Source organism: Mustela nigripes, chromosome 2, assembly GCF_022355385.1.
Source record: "Mustela nigripes isolate SB6536 chromosome 2, MUSNIG.SB6536, whole genome shotgun sequence".
Classification (NCBI taxonomy): Eukaryota; Metazoa; Chordata; class Mammalia; order Carnivora; family Mustelidae; genus Mustela; species Mustela nigripes.
Genome location: NC_081558.1, coordinates 13,882,403 through 13,903,691, shown reverse-complemented (window position 1 = coordinate 13,903,691; position 21,289 = coordinate 13,882,403). Strand labels below are relative to the sequence as shown.

The window sequence follows — 21,289 nt, the reverse complement described above, 5'->3', positions numbered from 1 at the left end:
GAGGCCGCCACCACGATGCTGACTTCTTAGTTTCTCTTTCAGTTTGACTTGTGCCAGGAGGGGCCATGACATCTAACTCCTTTTTTTTTTTTTTTTTTTTTTTTTTTTTGATCTTTTAAGTCCTCCTTCTTACTCAGCTTCAACATGTTCAGGGGCAAGGACAGGGTGGCTGGCAGAAGTTCATCTGGGGCTGTGAGCTTCTGTGTGGGCTCCATGGGACAGCTGTGGGCCAGGCTGGTCCCCCTCCTTCTGCTCCTGCTCCGAGGGCAAGGCGGTGAGTTCCCCACCTTGACATCATGGCTTTTCTTGCCGCGGGGCATGTGCGTGTAGGGTGGTGGACCTGGCTGAGCCTCAGTCTTTCCCTCTATCAAACTTGGGCATCTCTGCTCTGGTCTTGACATCATCTTCTGTGGAATGGGCTAAATCTCTGAATCTTAACCACCCCCTGGGGTTCTGTGAGAAATGCTAAAATCCAAAAATGATAAGGAGAGGCACCTGAGTGGCTCAGTCTGCTTTCGGCTCAGGTCATGATCCCAGGGTCCCGGGATGGAGCCCTGTGTTGGTGGGGAGCCTGCTTCTCCCTCTCCCTTTGCCTGCCGTTCTGCCTGCCTGTGCCTTCTCTCTCTGTAAAATAAATAAAATCTTTAAAAAAAAGAAAAAGCGGGACGCCTGGGTTGCTCAGTTGGTTGAGTGTCTGCCTTCAGTTCAGGTCATGATCCCGGGATCCAGGGATCGAGTCCCACATCAGGCTCCTTGCTCAGTGGGGAGCCTGCTTCTCCCTCTGCCCCTCCCCCTGATTGTGTTCTCTCTCTCTCTCTCTCAAATAAATAAATAAAATCTTTAAGAAAAAAAAAAGAAAAAGAAAAGGATAAGGAACAAGTATGTATATAATGGATATACATGTTTATAGTTTTATTTTATTATTAGACAAAATATATGTACATACTCTCTCTCCTTCTCGTGGGATCGGACGGAAAGGAGCCCAGACTCCTGCAGATGACTGAGTTTGAAATCTAATTCCAGCTCTCCTGTGGCTGCTGTGTGACCTCAAGTCACTGCTTTGCCTCTCTGTGTGTCTCTGTAAACTGATCCTCAGCAAGGTTTCAGGGCTTGCAGGAATTAGGCAGGGCTGGAGACCAGAAACTGAGAGAAGGACAGGGGCCCAGCAGCCTCAGAGGTTGTTGAGTGGATGAATGAGCGATGGATGAATGGGTGGTTGGATGGATGGATGGAGCGTAGGACAGATGAATGCGTGCGCGCCTGATGGCTGGCTGGGTGGAAGATAGGATGTGTGGATGGATGGGTGGGCGGACCCATAGATGGGAGAGTGGGTGGGTGGATGGATGATCTCTTGGCAAGCCCCCCGCCAGAGCGCCTCCGCCCTGCAGTAAAAGACTGGAAACATCATTCTGTCTTCGTTGTCTTTGCAGCTGAAGCCTGCAGTACCAGTGGGTGCTGTTTTCAGGACCCGCCGTATCCGGATGCAGGCGCAGGTCTGGGACAGTTCCTTATTGTGGGGAGAGGTCATGCTAGGGTCTGACTGCCCCTTCCTTAGCCGCTCCTCCTTCCGCTCCCTCCCGCCCAGTCAAAGATTCAGGTGCACCTGAGGTCTTGGGAACAGCCTGAGAGCCTACTCTTCCTGTCCTCACCAAGCTCCGGTGTCCCAGGGTCTGCCACCAAACAGGTGTTTCGTCCTTCCTTTCGTGCAAGAACTACTTACCAAGCTCCTACTGCATGCAGACCCAGTTCTAGGCGTGAAAGAATCAGCCACAAGCCCGACTGACTTCCTGGGGCCACAGCCTAGTGTGGGAGGTGGATAACAGGCAGACAAATGCACAGACAGCATGCCAGAATGTGCTATGAGAAACCAGAGGACGGGGAGGGAGGATGGAGGAGGTGGCGGATTCAGGTTGCCTGGTGGTCAAGGAGGTGACGCTGAAGGAGAAACTAGAATGTCAAGATCTGTGGGAAAAGCATTCCGGGCAGATGGCACAGCATGCGCAAAGGCCCTGAGGTGGGAGTGAGCCTGCTGTGTTTGGGGACTGGTGAGGAGGCTGGTGTGGCTGGAGGAGGGTGAGCAGGGGCGAAGGCAGGAGACAGGAGCGAAGGGCACAGGGAGGTGCTGGGAGTGCGCCAAGGCTGAGGTTGACACTGGATTACTTAAATGTCACAAAGATTCATTCCAAGTGTGCACCAGCAAGGAGGGCCCCCTCCCAGCTCTTGGTTCCTTATAAAACCTTTGGGATCTCCTCCAGGCTCGGCTTCAGGCCCCAGGGACCTGAACTGCTACCGGATAGTCAGTGCTGGTTATGAATGCTCCTGGCAGTATGAGGGCCCCACGACTGGGGTCAGCCACTTCCTGAGGTGCTGGTAAGGACCCTGCCCCGGTCCCCAAACCTTCACCCATCATCCCACACTTGCTCCTGCCCCCATGCCCCTGCTCTCAGAGATGTGATCTTAGCAAGGTCCTTGCCCTTCCTGGTGGCTCAGTGTCTTATGTGAGAAGGGAGAGTGGGGACTCTATTTGGGGGGGGGGGGGGGGTGTCCGTGTAGGTGGGCATCTAAGTTGGGTGGCAATTAGGGTCTCTCTCATCCTTCTTCCTCACCCGCTCACTCATTTGTCCATCCTTCCAACCATTCATTTCTTCATCTGCATCGTGAGATTCTGGGGTTCCCCCAAACCCTCAGTGGCAGGCTGATTCCCCTCCAGTTCCCAGGCTGGGGAGGGGGAGTCAAAAGGGCAGAAGAAGATCCTGGGATGGGGCGCCTGGGTGGCTCAGTGGGTTAGAGCCTCTGCCTTCAGCTCGGGTCATGGTCCCAGGGTCCTGGGATCGAGTCCTGCATCGGGCTCTCTGCTTGGCGGGGAGCCTGCTTCCCCCCATCTCTCTGCCTGCCTCTCTGCCTACTTGTGATCTCTGTCTGTCAAATAAATAAATAAAATCTTAAAAAAAAAAAAAAGAAAGAAAAGAAGAAGATCCTGGAACATGACGCGGCCCATCTACCGGGGCTGCTGAGCCCCTCTGTGGGTCCTGCAACCCCAGACTCAGCCCCAGTGCTCCCCTCACACAGCCTCAGGTCCGGGCGCTGCTGCTACTTTGCCGCGGGCTCAGCCACCAGCCTGCGGTTCTCTGACCAGGACGGCATAGCTGTGCTCCAAGCCGTCACGCTCTGGGTGGAATCTCGAGCTGAGAACCGGACACAGAAGTCCCCTAAGATCACCCTGAAGCTTCATAGTGCAGGTCAGCACCCGTTCTCCTCCTCCTCTCTGCCGCCCCTTCCTCATCCAGAGATGCCTCGGGTCCCTGAGCCTAGACCCGCAGGGATCTGGGCCAGGGGCTTGATAATGCCAATGATTTTCACATCAAACCCTGTTGCAGAACATGGTAGAGTTCTTCACGGTCCCCTCACCAATCCCCATCTGCTGGGCACTTAGGTTGCTTCTGGTTTCTCCCCGAAACTGTAATACCACTGGAATCTCGTTGGGTCTTTAAAATCTGTTTTCACGACGCAACCACGGACACTTAGTACCTAAAGTTTGAGATGCTCCTGTGTGCTATGCTGACTCATAGGGGACACGAGTGAGGCCAACAAAGTTGGCCGCTCCGGGCTGGCATTAGGGTAAGGTGAGGGAGGAACCTGACTTGGGCACGAAATTGTAAGGGATGCCAGAAAACTCAGGAGTCAATATAAATAATTTTGTAAAGAGATGTTTTTTGAAAAATCAAAATTAATGCCAAAAAATCCATGATGAACAATGTATCAAATTTTAAGATGAAGGCAGGATCCGACCATCCCTCATGGAGGCCAGAGTCCAGAGGAAGTGATGAGCAGGAAGGACTATTATATATGAGGAAATGCTGCTGGGAGGTCAAGCTGAGCACGGAAGGACAAAAAGGATCCAACAATAATTAGGGGTAGAGAAGTGTGTTTCAGGCAGAGGGCATAAGGGCACAGCAAGTGCAAAGGTCCTGAGGTAGAATCAGACATGGTATGACCAAGATGCAGAAAAGAATGATGGATGCTTCTCTTCAAGTCAGGGTTTAAAAAATTAGTAAGATTTCCCTAATAGTCTTCTAAAAAATAGATTCAATTAATTATCCTCTTATCAGCAACTCACAAAAGTGCCCATCTCACCACAATATTGCTACAAGGAGTGTCAGTCTTGAATCTTTGAGCCATAGAATCCTAGGCTTAGATGGAACTTGTAAGGGTTTCCCTGATGCACATCCTGGAGACTCAGTCAGTTACCCTGGGCTGGGTGGGGCAGATTTTCCAAAATTTTAAGTACCAATAACTTACACATATGCTGGCTCCCCTCCCCAATCTCCATCTCTGTTCCTAGTTAAATACGACCCCCCGCTGGTTGGAGACGTCACCGTGTCTAGGTTCTCAGGGCAGGTGCTCTTGAAGTGGGAGAACCCAGCCCGCCAGGATGGCGCCGAGGTGCAGTTCCGGCACCGGACATCCAGCAGCCTGTGGGAGTTGGTGAGTTTATTCCCCAGGCCAGGAGAGAACACAGGCTTCTCCCCGGGGAACATGACCCCCAAATCAGTTTCACCATCTCTACATCCATCTCCTCTCCTGCCTGGTTTCCACTCTTGCCCTGCAGCTAGCCTCTAGAGTCTCTTTGACACTCAGATCTCATCGGAACCTCCCTTGTTCACACACCCTCCATAGCTCCCTATTACCTCGGGAGAGCATCCTTTCCTCACCTGGCCCCAGGCACCCTCACCAACCTCATGTTTCCTCTGGCCCCCTCTGAATGGCCATGATTCTCTGCCCATGCCCTGAATTTCCAAACTCTACCTTTGCCCATGCAGTCTCCTCCATCTTCATGCCTTCTTCTCTATGAGTGGCTGAAAATCCAGTTGATCTTCAGGGTCTAGTTCAAGGGCAGCCTCTCTAGGAAGCTCCCCTTCCACTTCCCTCTTTCCTTCTTTCTTTCCTTCCTCCCTTCCTTTTTCTTCTGTTTTTTGTTGTTGTTGTTGTTGTTGTTTTTAGATACAATTGACATATAACATTATGTTGGCTGTAGGTGTACAACATCATTATTTGGTATTTGTATGTATTGTGAAATGATCACAGTCAGACTAGCTACTGTCCATCACCATCTGCGATACAAACCTTATGTCTTGTAAGAACTTGTAAGATCTACTCTCCTAGGCGCGTCCAAGTACATCATACAGTATTAGGAACTATAGTCACCATGCAGTACATGACATCCTAGGACTTATTTATTCTATAACTGAAGTGTGTACCTTTGACCCCCATTCCTCCCACCACACAACCCCCTGCCTCTGGTGACCACCGATCTGTTCTCCATGTCCATGAGTTCCATTTTATTTTGATTTGGATTCCCTGTGTGCGAGAGAGATCCTATGGTATTTGTCCTTCTCTGAATTATTTCACTTAGTATAGTGCCCCCGAGGCTTGTTCACATCGTCACACACGTCAGGGTGTCCTTCTTTTACAGCTGAATAATATCCCTGTGTATGTGTGTGTGTGTGTGTGTGTGTGTATACCCCATGTTCTTTTTGCATTCGTCGGCGGAATGTTCTTTTTGCATTCGTCGGCGGATGAATGGAAACACTTTGGTTGCTTCCGTATCTTGGCTATTATATGTGAGGCTGCAGTCAACATTTTTTTCAAGACTATTTATTTATTTATTTGTTGGGGGGTGGTGCGTGTGGAACACAAGCAGGGAGAATTGGAGAGGGAGAAAAGCAGGCTTCCCACCAAGCAGGGAGCCCGATGTGGGGCTCGATCCCAGGACCCTGGGGACATGAAGGCAGATACTGAACCAACTGAGCTACCCAGGCGCCCCTGTCTTGTGTCTTCTTGATGATAGTCATTCGAACTAAGATGGTTTCTCATTATGGTTTCGATTTGCACTTCCCTGATGAGGAGTGATGTCAAGCATGGTCTTTCTACCTGTTGGCTGTCTGTATGTCTTCCGCAGACCTTCGTTCATTCTTCAGCTACCTTCTGCTGTCCCTTCTGTTGCCCCCACGCAGAGCAAGCTGAGTCTGCAAGGAACCTCAGCCCTTGCTTCAGGCCCAAGAAGCCCCTAGATGGGGAGAGACAGAGACCTCCAGCCTCTGAATCGTGGCATCTCCTCCTCCCTCAGATGGGTGGCATTTGCAGGCCAGGGAGCAACCCCAGCTTCAGCCCCATCTCCCTTTCCAGTGTCGGAGCCCCCTGAGCCTCAGTGACCCCATCCCGTAAATGGGATCTGTCAGAGGCAGGTGATATGGGACTCCTGCTGGGGGAGGGGCCTCTCTGTCCGTTTGATTTGAAGTTCCGGATGTTGGGGGACCTCTCCGCATGACACAGGGTGTGGGGGGCAGGCCATGTCCTACACCTGACTCTCCTGACCCCCAACACCACTGACATACAGGTTTTCCCTCCTAAAACAATTTTTGTAGGAAAGTACAGAATAATAATTTTGTCTCTGAAAATCTTTTAAGCCAACTTTTACTTTGGGAATAGTCTTAGATTTTCAGAAAAGTTACAAAGAAGTAGCCAGCTCCCCTAGAAAGGCCCCCCAGCTGCCCCACATGCAAACATCTTACATTCTTTTTTTTTTTAAGATTTTATTTATTTATTTGACAGATCACAAGTAGGCCGAGAGGCAGGCAGAGAGAGAGGAAAGGAAGCAGGCTCCCTGCTGGGCAGAGAGCCCAACATGGGGCTCGATCCCAGGACCCTGGGATCATGACCTGAGCTGAAGGCTTAACCCACTGAGCCACCCAGGAACCCCACATCTTACATTCTTGAGCGTGTCTGTCCACAACCGAGATAAACGTTGCCACGTTGCTGGGGACTAAATCCCTGGGCTTATTCTGAGCCACCTGTTTTTCCACGAAAGTCCTCTTTTTTTTTTTTTTTTTAAAGCGCCTGGGTGGCTCAGTGGGTTAAGCCTCTGCCTTCAGCTCAGGTCATAGTCTCAGGGTCCTGAGATCGAGCCCCTCATCACGCTCTCTGCTCAGTGGGGAGTCCGCTTCTCCCTCTCTATCTGTGTGCTTCTCTGCCTGCTTGCGATCTCTCTCTCTCTGTCAAATAAATAAATAAATAATCTTTAAAAAACAAAACAAAACAAAAAGCAAATGTCCTCTTTCTTTCTTTTTCTAACCCAAACTTCCACATTGCACTTAGAATAATTGTTTAAAATTATAAAAGAGCTAATATTTCTTTCCAAAAAAAACCTTTTTTTTTTTTTTTTTTTTTTTTTACCTTTTACCAAAAGGTAAAACTATGTCTATATGATCTGGTCCTAGGGCAACTGCGGACCTCAGGAGGATGCTGGCTTCGGTGAGAATAATAGTACCAACAACAGCTGCAGCATGCTAGCATTAATTGAGCGCCTACTGTGTGCCAGGCCCAGTGCTAATTTCGTTGTACGCTTGCTGGCCCATCCTTAGTTCCATATTGGATTATTCCCATTTCTCAGGTGAGGAAACGGGCTCGGGGGTGAGAAGCCATTGACCAGGCTCGCATCCCAATGGATAGCCTTGCCACGACGTCAACCTAGGGCCAGGGCAAGAATGGGACACCTTGAGGTCCCCCAAGAGGACAGGGCCTGGCCTATTCCCACAGTGGTCCCAGGGCCCAGCACACAGTTGGCACTCAATTAAGTGTCTGGTGGCTAAATGATGAGTGCCAAGCCCCGGGCACCCCCAAGTCTGAGACAACCCTTCAGCTTGAAGTTCGGCTTATTTCCCCACCAGAGTCCTGCCTCTGCCCCCTGCGGATGGACGCAGCCCAGGAATTCCAGCTCCGCAGGAGGCGACTCAGGACAGCAGCCCCAGGAGACCCAGGAGACCCCTGGAGCAGCTGGAGCAGCCCCGTGTGTGTCCCCCCTGGTGAGAGCAGTCCAGAGCCTGGAACTGGGGCAGGCATTAGAAATACAGCAGTGGGTACTAGAAATAAGGTGGCAAGAGAAATTTGGGGAGATTAGTAAAAGGTGCTAGGGCAGGGGACCTAGGTGGCTCAGTGGGCTAAGCGTCTGCCTTCAGCTCAGGTCATGATCCCAGGGTCCTGGGACTGAGCCTGGCCTTGGGCTCCCTGCTCAGCAGGGAGTCGGCTTCTGTCCGTCTCCCTGGGCCCCTCCATCTCCCATCCCCCACCCTCACTCATGCGTGCTCTCTCTTGCAAATCAATAAATAAAATCTTAAAAAAAAAAAAAAAAAGAGGTGGAGCGAGTTTCACTTTGTAAAATGTGGAGAATTCATAATCTGAAAAGAAACATTTCCCAGTCTTTCTTTCCTTCCCATGTGTCCTGTTGGCTTTGTTCTTTAAGGCCAGGCAGGGAGTCGGCAGGGGGAAATGGCCGTGTCGTGAAGACATAGCTTCCCGAAGGACACAGGAAGCTGGAGTTTGGGCAGCTCCCAAGTGGAGATGGGACCCGAGAGGCAAGGAAGGATGAGGTGATTGTCAACATTTTGCCCCTGACCTTGTGACCTTGGCAGGTCTCTTCCTGCCCCCGGTGCATTATCTACTGCGAAACAGCTCCAAGAGTTCTTTTCAGACTTTAAAACGAAAATTGTAGTAGAAAATGCATTAGATAAGATCTACCATTTTAACCATTTTAAAGCATAGGGGTTTTTTTTGTTTTTTGTTTTTTTGTTTTGTTTTTAGGACTGTATTTATTTATTTGAGAGAGAGAGAGCACATGCACGGCAGGGGGAGGGACAGAGGGAGAGAGCATTCCAAGCAGACTCCCCATCAAGCCTGGAGCCTAATCCCATGACCCCGAGACCATGACCTGAGCTGAAATCAAGAGTCCAATGCCACCCAGGAGCCCCCAAAGTGGATAGTTTTATGGCATTAAGTATAGTCACATGGTCATAGACTAGATCTCCATGTTTCCGCTTTTGAAAACTTCTTAACAACCCATGGGAATCCTGTGTTTCAAGGGAGGGAAGGAAAATGTCCTGGGTCCCCATGCATGGTCTGTGGGAGGTGGCAGTGAGCAAGGGACCACCCCCCGCGTCACTGTCTCACCATCCCATTACAGAACATCTTCCACAACCCAGCTTGAGGTTCTCTGTGGAGGCGCTCCGTCCCAATGGGAGGAGGCAGGTGACCCTGCACGGGCAGGTAATGGGCTGTCACGGGGCTGTGGGGTGGCCTGGGATGGGGAGAAGGAGACAAGAGGCTGGAGTCAGGGTGCACAAGGGGGATACTGTGAGAGAAGAGATGTGGAGGAGGCGAGGATTCCGAGGACTTTGGGTTTAATGGGGAGCAATGGAGGGTGTGTGAGCAGAAGAGGGATATGACTGGGTTCAGTGTTCCCAGACTTCCCCCAGATCCCATGGGGGGACCAGAGTGTGGGGGGCTAGGGTGGAAGTGGGCAGGCCAGGGGTAGACAATGTTGGTCTAGGTGGGAGATGATTTCTTTGAAGTCTCCCGAGCAACCCATTAAGAGCAGTCTAATTAACTCCCAAGTTATGAGAAGGAAGCTGAAGCACAGAGGGAAAATCTCTTGCCCAAGTCAGGGGCAAAACCATCATATATTTCACCCACTGGCTTTACCATAATTAATTGGCCGGGTCCCTAATAGGCTGGCCCAGTATGCCTACAGTGAAGCTTTACTTCCTGGCATTCCTTTCATTTGAATTCCTTTTTTAAAAAAAGATTTTATTTATTTATTTGACAGAGATCACAAGTAGGCGGGGGGGGGGGGTAAGGCTTCCCGCTGAGCAGAGAGCCTGATGCAGGGCTCCATCCCAGGACCCTGAGATCATGACCTGAGCCGAAAGCAGAGGCTTAAGCTGCTGAGCCACCCAGGCACCCCTGAATTCCCTTTCTTAGGAAACACTTCCAGGCTTGAGGTAACTGGGTCCAAAGAGGAAAAACATTTTTTTCCTGACACTCAGTAGGTTTTGCCAAATTATTTCCTTCCCAAACCAATAGGCACTTGCCACAGATGCCTATTTCCCAACAGCCTCACCAGCACCGAGGGTTTTTGTTTTGTTTTGTTTTGCTTTGTTTTTTTGCTTGTTTGTTTTTAAAAAGTTTTTGGCTCATGTCACAGACTGTGGCCGGTGGATGAGTCTGTTCAGGGGCTGCATGCCGATGTTGGCCCGTGGGGATGATGACGGTGTTCAAGGCTCCACAAACCGTGTCTCACATTCACGACAGCTGCCCCAAGTTGAGCTTCCAGAAGGCTGCCTCGGATCCAACTCTGGCGGGGAGGTGACCTACCGTGCCCGCCTGCACATGCTATCCTGCTCATGTAAGATCAAGTCGACAATGAACTTTCAGCTGAAGAAACCACTCGACCTCTCTGGTGCGGCCTATGACCTGGCTGTCATCTCTCAGAATCGCTTCGGCCCCGGCCCCAACCAGACATGGCACATTCCTGCCCAAACCCACACCCACACAGGTGCCTCCTCCGGCCGGGGAGGGCTGTGGGAGGGCCTCTCAGAGCTAAATGCCTCCTCTGAGCCTCTACCAGACTAGGGTGAGGCAGGTGAGGCGCAAAAATCAAGCAGGTGTCTCATTCAGGAATGTGTCAAAATCACTAATTAAGGTATTGTTAGAATGCAATATTTTACCAAACTCTAGCTGGCAAACTACAGCCCAGGCCAACCATTTGTAAATGAAGTTTCCTGGGACCAGGGCAGAGATCAGGGTGTGGTGAGTGAGGCAGGACAACGCGAATATGCGGCCGACCCTAACTTCATTTCATATCTTGATATTTGCTCGTTCTATATAGGTATCGATATGATTAAAGATGTCCCTATATTTATAGATATGAGAGGAAAAAAATCAAGATTTATATTTATGTATGCATGCACATGAATACGTCTACATAAGTTATTGAGGTGAAGGTCACACCTCAGCATGAACCAGTTTGGTAGGTAGAATTCAGTGGTGTTTAGGACATTTGCAGCGACGGGCAACTGTCACCTCTGTCTAGTTCCAGAGCATTTCTATCATCCCTAAAAGGAGACCCCACGCCTCTTTTTTTTTTTTTTAAAGATTTATTTATTTATTTATTTGACTGAGAGATCACAAGGAGGCAGAGAGGCAGGCAGAGAGAGAGAGAGAGAGAGGGAAGCAGGCTCCCTGTTGAGCAGAGAGCCCGATGCGGGACTCGATCTCAGGACCCTGAGACCATGACCTGAGCCGAAGGCAGAGGCTTTAACCCACTGAGCCACCCAGGTGACCCTGATCCCACGCCTCTTATCCCTGGCCCCTGACACCCACTAATCTTTCTGTCTCTGTGGCTTTGCCCATTTTGGACATTCCTTATACATGGGACCGCACACCCTGTGGCTCCTCATGATCGGCTTCTCTCATCCAGCGTCATGTTTTTTGAGGTTCCGCCACATCGTAGAGTGTATCAGGGCTTCCCCTCCTTTTCGTGGCTGAGTAATATTCCACTGTGTGGCTGAACCACGTGGTGTTTATCTGTTTATCCGTTAATGAATGTTTGGGCTGTTTCCACCTTTGGGCCATCGCAAAGAGCGCTCATGGCATATTTTCCTACTCATTTTATTTTTTAAATTATTTTTTAAAGATTTTATTTATTTATTTGACAGAGAGAGATGACAAGCAGGCAGAGAGGCAGGCAGAGAGAGAGGAGGAAGCAGGCTCCCTGCTGAGCAGAGAGCCTGATGTGGGGCTCGATCCCAGGACCCTGAGATCATGACCTGAGCCGAAGGCAGCGGCTTTAACCCACTGAGCCATGCAGGCGCCCCTTTCCTACTCATTTTAAAAAAGATTTTATTTAGGGGTGCCTGGGTGGCTCAGTGGGTTAAAGCCTCTGCCTTTGGCTCAGGTCATGATCCCGGGGTCCTGGGATGGAGCCCCAATCGGGCTCTCTGCTCAGCAGGAAGCCTGCTTCCTCCTCTCTCTCTGCCTGCCTCTCTGTCTACTTGTGATCTCTCTCTGTCAAATAAATAAATAAAATCTTTAAAGAAAAAAAAAGATTTTATTTATTTATTTGACAGACAGATCACAAATAGGCAGAGAGGCAGGCAGGTGGGGGGAGCAGGCTCCCTGCTGAGCTCGATCCCAGGACCCTGAGATCATGATGTGAGCTGAAGGCAGAGGCTTTAACCCACTGAGCCACGCAGGCACCCCCTCCACTCATTTTTTGGTTCTTAAAAAAAAATGGCATTGGAACAGTGTTTGTCTTGACGACAGAGTTCTTTGGTACCTCTAGCTTTGTGCCTGATATGTGCCTCAATCATCTCACCCTGGTCCTGTCCCTGCTGAGCACTCAGCAATCCTGTGAGGACAGGGCTAGTACGGGCGTGCCCATTTCAGAGATGAGACCTCTGAGGCTCAGAGAGGTAAAGCCATGTGCCAAGATGGCACAGCCACAAGTCCGTCAGCTCCTGGCCTGCTTCAGGTCATGGCCCCACTGTGTGACCTTGTGCCAGTGGCTCTCCCTCTCTGAGTCTCAGTTTCTGTATTATTGGGGTGATCACCTTCTCACTTCGTAGCAGAATGATACCTGTGAAGTGCTCAGCACTGGCCTGGTGCATATAGTTGGCACTCAGTAAATGGTAGTTGTTGTCCCTGGAATTGGAAGCAGTGCCCGCCTCCCTGAGATTGTTGCCCAGGAAGGGAGGAACCCTGGGGACTGAGTGGGTGTGTCCTCAGGCCTCTGAGCTCCTGTCCGGCTGGGAGGCCCACCCTGCAGACACCTGCTAGAGCAGGAGATGCTCCCCAAGCCAGTTGGGGGAGGGTGACAGGTGGGGGTGGGGATAGCAGCACAGGCAGCCCTGATGGTGGGCGTCTTGGCAGGGGACTCACAGTCAGACCAGGAGACCTAACTCATTCAAACCACCATTGTTAGCCTAACCTGCCTCCCTCATCTCCTTCCAGAACCAAGGGCTCTGAATATCAGTGTTGGAGCCAATGGGACTTCCATGCACTGGCCAGCCCAGGCCAGGGCCAAGGCATATTGCATTGAGTGGCAGGCCCAAGACCAGGACAGGAACCTCACCAACTGCACCCTGACTCCGTCCCAGGACCAGGACCCTACAGGAATGGGTACCGTCATGTCTGTCGCCCTGTTTCTGCTTCTGCTTCTGCCTCCTCCCTTAGGGCTCCTGATTGGCTCCAGCCATAGGGGCGTGTGAGGTGTCTGAGGCCCAGAGAGGTCTTGCTACTTGCCCAGAGTCACACAGAGGTGGGGACGGGCTGAGACTGGGACCCTGCCGCCCATGCATGTCTGAAGCCTCCTGCCAGGACCCTGAGGTGTCAGGGCCATAGCCCCAGGCAGATCACACACCAATAGGTAATGAGTCTCACATCCCAGGGTGTTTGTTAAACAGGTCCCTGTGCCAGAGAAGGTGACAGCTCCCAAGATGCTGGTGGCAAACTAATGAGACCTCTGGAGAAAAAGGGGGAGCCTTCCAGCCCTGGCAGCCTCTCACTCCCACTTCCTACCCGGGGCCTGGCCCAGGGCCCCCGGAAACCTCAGCCTCAGACCTGGCCCTTGAGGTTCCTAGAATGGGGAGACAGAGATGGAGCCAGATGCACCTGGCTCCGTGGCATCCGGGCTGGGCTGCAGGTGGGGGGATGGGCTGCAGGCGGTGGGAATAAGAAAGGGATCCTGGAAGAGGGGACATTGGCACAAGGGCTTTGAATTATGAGCAGGAGAGCTTTAGGAGTTCCTGGCAGGCAGCACAGCCAGTGCAAAGGGGCAGAGGCATCAGTACAACCTATTTACACCACCGGCCTGGGCCTCGCCAATCTTTCTAGCAACCTACAGCTGGAGCAGAGGATCTGGGGCAATGGAGCAGAATGTATGTTACCACATCACGATCTTCGCCTCTCCACGTCCAGAGAAGCCCATCTCGTGGTCCACAGTCTTGTCCACCTACCACTTCGGGGGCAATGGTGAGCAGCCCACACCTGCAGGGTGGTCTCTCCAGAGGGGCTTGGTGGGGGTCTTGGGTGTCAGGAGAGGGGAATGAACGCTTAGAGGCACTTACTCCAGGTCAAGCCTTGACCAGAATCCAGATGCGCAGAAGTCTCAGAGGATCCTGAAGACCGCCCCCCACTCTGCTCCCCACGCCTGAAGGGCACTGCCCCCATTTTATAGATAAGAAAAGTGAGTCTCAGAGACAGGCAGCAATGGGGGCTGAGTCGTGGAGCCGGGATGCGAACCCAGGCCCGCCTGACTCTGTTGCCAAGGTTCCCTGGGTCTCTGGACAGCGCCAGGCTGGGCAGGCAGAAAAAATTCAGCCGGTGCTCTTGGAATTGACCATGGTGACCGGGCTGGTTGCAGCCTCGGGGGCAGGACGCCCACAACACGTGTCAGTGAAGAAGCTCAGCCAGGGCTCCGTGAACGTGGACTGGACGCCGTCCCCGCTGAGCGCTTGCCCCGGTGTCCTGAAGGAGTACGTCGTGCGCTGTGAGGATGAGGAAGGCAGCCTTGTCTCTGGTACGTGGGCAGCACAGGCCTGGCTAGGGGAAGAAGGGACCTGGGATCGATGTCTGCCTGGCTATGGGCCCCTGAGCACCTCACCAGCCCTCTCTGGGCCTTGGTTTTCCCACTCATAAAACAAGAGTTGTTCGACTCCAAGAGGCCAGACTGCCCTTTCTGGACCCCCAGGAGGGCTCAGTGGGCACAGCTTCCATGTGTGGAAGTCAGCTCCTCATGCAAATCAGCAGCTTGACTGCTGTGGAGCCGGATGACCATGTCCATTTCACAGATGGGGAAACTGAGGCTTGGAGAGGGTCTCCTGCCCAAGGGTTAAGCAAGCCTGGATTTGGGCTCAGTCAGATGCTCCTTCCTGCCCCTTGGGAGGGAAAAAGAGCAGTCTGTACATGGTAAGTCTCACCAGCGCTGGAGTTTCCTGTCGTTTCACACACTGGGGGCCCCTCATGCAGTCTTTTCCTGTGGCCTCCCGCAGCAAAAGTCCAGGCCAGCAGGACTGGCCTATTCGTGTCTTCATGTTCTTACCCAGCACCCAGCACCGGCCAAGGCCAAGGTGTGAATGCCGGGGAGCGGGGGAGGGATACTGGGGGGATTCTCTCCCATCAGAAACACAGGCATCCTGTCATCTGCTTGACCACCCACTGTTTAGAGGGGGTAAGTGGGGCCAAGTAGGGTTCAGGGACACATTCTGGTGGCACAGCTGGAAGCCACCCCTTTGCCGATTTGCTGAAAGTCAAAAATGCTGAAGATGAATGCACCAAATGCCCGTTCGCCAAATTGAGCAATTCCCCCCATTCCAGTTTCTTTGGAAGAACATTCCTCTTGAATATAGACTTAGGGTTCTAGGAAATTTTTTCTTCTTGATAAGAGCCAACCACTGTATTCTCGTTTTAAGGACTTTTACGGAGAGCTTTATTTGTGAATGAAAGCCAACCGATTCCACACTGTGTGCTGAGGTCCTACTGTGTGCTGAGGTTTGAGGGACACTGAGGAAGCAAGATAAAGTTAATGCTGAACTTGACCCTAAAGATGGGAAGGAGGAGAGGGAGGAAACCATGGGGCTATCTGGGGAAAGGGTGAGCACGGGGTGGGGGCGGTGGTGCAAAGGCCAGTGCAAAGGCCCTGAGGTGCTACTGAACCTGGTATCTTTAAGGAGCTTGGAGGATGGGGTGGCGTGGGGGAGAGAGCAAGGAGCCAGCAGAGGTCAGAATTTGAGAAAAATAGCATCATTCACTAAATATTGGAGGGAAGAACAGTCCCCCAAGTAAGCTGGGGTGAATGGGTGCATTCAGAGTTTTCAGAAGGGGCCAAGGGTCCCTCTCTTGGTTTTGGCTCAGGCCGTGATCTCAGGGCTGTGAGATCGAGCCCCGAGTCAGGCTCCACATTCAGCGAGGAGTCTGCTTGGGATTCTCCTTCTGCCCCTTCCTCTCATGCTCTCTCTCTAAAATAAAATCTTAAATTATTTTCTTTTTAAATGTTTTGAGCAAAATGTCCTTGAGTCCCCACTACCACTCTCAGCATGCAGCTGCCCACCCAGGACCTGGGCATCCCACTCCTGAGTCTGGCCTCCTGGCAGTAAAGGGAGTCTGGGGACCCATGGCTGCCTCCCTCCCACAGAGTTGCCTGTGAAGCCCACAGAGACCCAGGTCACCCTTGATGGCCTTCGGGCTGGGACAGCCTACACCGTGCGGGTTCGAGCGGACACTGTGACGCTGCAGGGTGCCTGGAGCAGGCCCCAGCCATTCAGCATCGGTGAGCAGGAGGGCAGGGCCTGGGTATGTACCCAGCATGCACTGCCCCACCCCAAGCCTCTGCAAGCAGCCCCACCCTGGCCCTGCTCCCCATGTAGCACCCGCAGGAGAAAGTCCCAGCCCACTCTGCTCTCCCCTCCTTGTGCAGTGTCCCCTTGTGAACCTCCCTTTCATGCTCTCATTGCCTTGCCCATGCAGGCTCCTCTGCTTGGGATGTTTGTTCTTCCTGCTAACTCCTATTCATCCTTAAAACCCAGTTCAAAAGCTTCCTCCTCCAGGAAGCCAACCATGCTTTCTCCAGGGTACCTACCCCACGCGCCTCGCCCCTCCCCCCCAAGCTGTGACAATCCTCCCTTCCTGGCCTGACAGCTTGGGAGTGGGTGAGGCTGTCCAGGCTCTGCCAGGCTCTGTCCAGCTTGGGGGCTCCGGTGGTGGGGGAGAGAATAGGGGGCCATTTGTTGAGCGAGTGAAAGAATGGGTATCTCTCTTATCACAAAGATAAGGAGGTGGACTCCATTGTCTTGGGGCGTGTGGCCAGAAGAGATTTGGAAACCAAATGATCCCTGTTCCTACCGTGGTCTCTGCCTGTTGCCCTTATAATGCAGTTTGGTCTCAAGAGAGACAGTGTGAGTCGGGCTTGGCATGGGGTGGCAGATCTGGGCCCAGGGGAGCAACCACAGGGGCACAACAAGCAGGCATGCGCAGCTAACATGTCCCGAGCCCTGTATGCCAGGACTTATCCTGCAGACCCAGGGCAGGTGGGTTCCCTGGTTCTTTGCTTCACACATGAGGAACCAGGCACAGAGGAACCCACGGTGTGCCACAGTCAGCAGTGAGTTGATGGAGGGTCCAGCCCTCCCAACACCCTGCCTAGTAAGAGGCAGGAGGTGCCCCTCTGCCAACCCAACCTCTCGCACTCCCAGAAGCCCAGGTTTCCCGGTTGTTCGATTTGTCCATACTCCTCGTGTCTCTGGGGAGCTTCGCCAGCATCCTTCTCCTGGGCGTCTTTGGGTACCTCTGCCTGAACAGGTAATTTGCATGTCTCCCCCAAGATGATCCGTAATGCCAATAGTGACCATAGTAACCGCTCATGCCAAGTCAGTATTTGTGCCCAGTTTACAGATGAGGAAACTGAGGCCCAGAGAGTCAGGGCCCAGGTATCCAGCAAGGGGGGCAGAGCTGGGATTTAAATCCAGGTCTGTCAGCCTCCTGCACCCTCCAACCCCAATCCACATCCAATCTCCCTTTGTAACGTAGTGGAGATGAAAAGAGTAAGTTGGAACAATTAAAAAGTAAAAACAGAAAACGCTGCTTCTCTGACAAGTTTCCTTCCGTCCCCAGGGCTGCGCGGTACCTGTGCCCGCCCCTGCCCACACCTTGCGCCAGCACTGTGATCGAGTTCCCTAGCAGCCAGGGAAAGCAGGTAAGGACTCCTTTTCTGATTTAAAGTCCTATTTCTTGGTTCTATACTCTGGACCAGGGTTCTACAGAGTAATGGCCATGGACTAACTCGTTTTATCCTCCCCTAACCATGGACACAGGGACGGACTCCAAGAACCTGTCCGATTTCACAGATAGGCAAGAAGAGGCCCAGAGAGGAGCCTCCTGTGGGTCCTTTCTTAGCAGTAGAAACAACTCAAAGTGGCTTCAACAAAAAGGGAAACTGATGGGAGATGGGGAGATTCCCCAGATGGTGGTCTTCAGGCATGGCTAGGTCTAGGAATCCAGAGACTGGGTATCCATTTGTCTGGACAGGCTTCCCTCCCACTCAGGTTCAGCCTTTCCCCAGTGGAAGAAGGGTGTTCAGCTCACTTTAGCAAAAGTCCCAGGGCCATCACCAATAGGCCTAGAGTGGGTCACATGCTCATCCCTGAGCCCATTGCCGGAATCAGAGGCTAGAGTGCTCTGCTTGGCTGGGCCATGTCACATATCCATCAGTCAAATTGTGGTGGGGTCAGTGCACAATCACATCAAAATGAGAAGGGGAGGAATAATTTCCCAAAGAGAAATGGTGTGTGTGTGGTGGGGAGGGCTTCCTAAAAGGGGCTGAATGGGTGGGGGGGGGTCATTGAGGCAGAGCTAATCCTCTGGTCTCAGGATTTTAGGGAATTAAGCCAGTAGGAACCTGATTCCAGGAAAATAGGGCCCTGCCCATAGTCTTGGCCCCACCCTTCCTATCTAGGCTTGGCAGTGGACAAGCCCGGCAGACTTCCCGGAGGAGGTGTCCCCAAAAGAGGCCTTGGTGGTGAACATGTCCTGGGAAAAAGGTGACGGAACTGACCTGGACACACCCATGCATCTCAAGGAGAAGACAGAGCTACTTCGGGACACTCCTGAGCTGACCTTGGACACAGAGCTCCCGTTGGAGGACAGGAGACAGGTGCAAGACCATCCTGAGCCTCGGGCTCTGGGGCCAGGCAGGCAGGAAGGTCTGGAGGGCAACCTTGCCCAGGGGGGTGGACTCTCACTGCCCTTGGGAGACCTAATACAGACCCCCATAATCAGTGGCCCTTTGAACATGGACTTGGAGGCCTGAGTGAGAGAAACGAAAGCCGGCCTTGACCTTCAGACAGGAAGACTGAAGGTGGCCGGTTATTAAGCAAACATTGCATACCCAGTCTGTTCTGTCTAGACACACCCATGATGTCCTGATTCCCCATAACCACCTCGAGAGGTACATGGCTATTCTAGTTTACAGAGATGACCACTAAGGGTCAGAGAGAGCAAGTGGGTAGCCAGAAGCTACCCAGCACAGCACAGGCAGGAGTCAAACCTGGGCAGAGAGATCCAGACCCCATTTCCGGTCCCGGCCCCTCCCCTCCTGCCAACACAGGTTGCACCATGTCCTGTGGCGGGAACCCTAGGAACCACCAAGAGAAGGAAGCTGCCACACCCCATGAAACCCATGGGGGAAGGGACAGAATTTTTCAGGGTAGACTAGATTGGAGGGGTCCCATAGGACACTAAGCTGGACGTGTGTCCCAGGAGCACTTGATGGGGAGTCTGGGCCCAGAACTCCTGCAGCACTGCAGGCTCCAGGCTCGGAAGATCTAGTCGTTGGAAAACAAGGGCAGCCCTAAGCATTCTGAGGGAGGCGATGGTTTCCTGCTTAGCCTTAGTCTCCTCCCCTCTAGAATGGGGGTGAGGATAATATTGAACTCACAGGTCTATTGAGGGGGTGTACGGCTTAATAAATGAGCCTTCTGTTGGGTAACGTTCCCCTGGCTGAAGCCTGCGTGTCATGTTCAAAATCCCCCAGTAGGGGAGTTCATTCATTCTCCACACGCATTTACCAACATCTCTCCCTCTGGGCGCCCCCAGGAGCACCCGGATTGGGGGGAGACAGAATGATGATCATTCGGCAGAGTCAGGACTGGGCAAGGGGAGGGGCGACTCGAGGGGGAGTGGGATTTGGCTCCCTCAAAACATGAGACTTGGTTCATTCCCCCAGTTCCGCCGGCTCCCCCCCCCAACTCCGCCCCGTTTGGGGGTCGATCTGCCCTCCACCCAGGGCTCAGGTCAGGAATCGGGGTTCCCCCTTTCTCCTGACACCCAGCGCCCCACAGCAGGAACGCGTGCCCGCGCCCCCCCCCCCCGCCCCGCCGTTCACACCCTGAATCCCCCCTCTTCCTTTCCCCTCCTGCCCAGAGCTCCTCCCATTGTTAAACGAGGCGTCTCGGATTCCCCTGGTGGCCACCAGGTGGCAACAGCAGCACGTGTCTCTCTGGTCTAGCGGGGACGTGGGGGCACACCGCCCTCCCCGCCCCTTTCAGCCCGCTAGGAGTTTGCAAAACAGATTTTTCCGGTGTTAAGTGGGGACGGGAGGGGGGGGGTGGAGATTAGAACCCAGAGCCACTGAATTTTGTGGCAAAAGGACCTGAAGCCTCTGGGTGAGAGCGGTCTGGCCCCACAGGCTGGGAGACTAGTGGTCCAGGCCCCGCCCCTTTGGGGGGCCCCCATTTGTGCATCTAGATGGGGACACAGAAGCTTTGGCCTCGTGCTCCAACCACGAGTGACTGCTCCTTGTTCCGCGCATGCTCCCTCCCTTGAATTTGCCACCTCCCCGTCTGGCAGGCCTTCCCGTGTGAATCAGTTCTCATTCTTCGGTGGCAGGACCGAGTGGGCAGACAGGAAGGGATGCTGGGTCAGTGCCCTCACAGAAGAAAACCAGAGGGATCTGAGCCCCGGGCTCAGAACTACCCCTTCAAGACCAGGGCCCCACACCCACCCCTACTGCTCCTGTGCTCCTCACTGCTCACGGCCACCAGCAGGTGCCCCCCCCCCCGGGATGCCCATTGAGGAACGGAGAAACAGACCGAGCCGCACAGTGGAATATTACCCAGCCATAAAAAGGAATGAGGTTCTGAATCGTGCTACAATGGGGCTGAACTTCAGCCCAGTGAAGAACAGGGGGTAAGAGATGGCTTCCTGGAAGGGGTGATACCAGGGTCAAGATGGTGAGGGGAGGCCAGCAAAACCAGTGAGCAAAGGCCCTGAGGTGGGTGTGGTTAATGGGGGAATGCGTGAGAGGAGGGTGTTAGAGATCACTGCCTACTGGGGACTTACGGGGTTTATTCCTGTGCTGGGGGAGCTGGTGTCCTAGAGCAGGATTCTTGAAACCCGATTTCTGAGTTGTTTAAAGATTCTTCCTGCTGCTGTTCAGAAGAGCGGGTGACCCAGTGCTGCTGGCCTCAGTGTTCTTGTCTGTAAAATGGATAAGGTGGCCTCTCCAGAGCCCTGGGCCCCTTCTCACTTCCTCTCCTCTGTCTCTATCTCTCTTGGTCTCCCGCTCACCATGGCTTCCACCGCGAGTCAGGAAGCATGTCTCTATCAGAGAGAGAGGCTGCCTCAGTTTACCTCCCCAGATATATTCCTCTTCTATTTCTCCAGTGGCCTCTGGGCTTGGTCAGAAAGAGATGTTGTCTCTGTCTCTGCCCTCGAGCCAGGATGGGACTGAGGTATCAGCGGCCCCCTGGGGACTCTGGGCTGTGGGAGATGACACAGGACAGCCATGGCCGGGCCTCTCACACATAACTGCCCTCCATGACAAGGTTGCCCTGCCCCCAACTGGGCACCTTTGTTCATGCCTCCTTTTTTTGTTTTTTCGTGTTTTGTCTTAAAAAAAAAAAAA

At 52.9% G+C, this 21,289-nt stretch overlaps 1 protein-coding gene across 2 annotated transcripts; it reads left to right on the top strand.

Moving 5' to 3' along the window:
* Positions 1-138: 138 nt before the first annotated feature.
* Positions 139-19,367, top strand: IL12RB1 (interleukin 12 receptor subunit beta 1). Of its 2 annotated transcripts, XM_059389401.1 has the most exons (16): positions 139-274; positions 1,431-1,493; positions 2,256-2,370; positions 3,070-3,239; positions 4,343-4,485; positions 7,278-7,311; positions 7,728-7,862; positions 9,017-9,099; positions 10,144-10,387; positions 12,844-13,011; positions 13,726-13,863; positions 14,255-14,410; positions 16,025-16,159; positions 17,082-17,187; positions 17,500-17,581; positions 18,341-19,367. In XM_059389401.1, the coding sequence occupies exons 1-16, from the start codon at positions 145-147 to the stop codon at positions 18,692-18,694; spliced, it is 2,256 nt and encodes a 751-aa protein (XP_059245384.1). In that variant the 5' UTR covers positions 139-144; the 3' UTR covers positions 18,695-19,367. The 2 variants fall into 2 exon arrangements, with proteins under 2 accessions (XP_059245384.1, XP_059245385.1); XM_059389402.1 differs by lacking the exon at positions 18,341-19,367 and having other exon boundaries at positions 16,025-16,182; positions 17,500-17,580.
* The last annotated feature ends 1,922 nt before the right edge of the window (positions 19,368-21,289 follow it).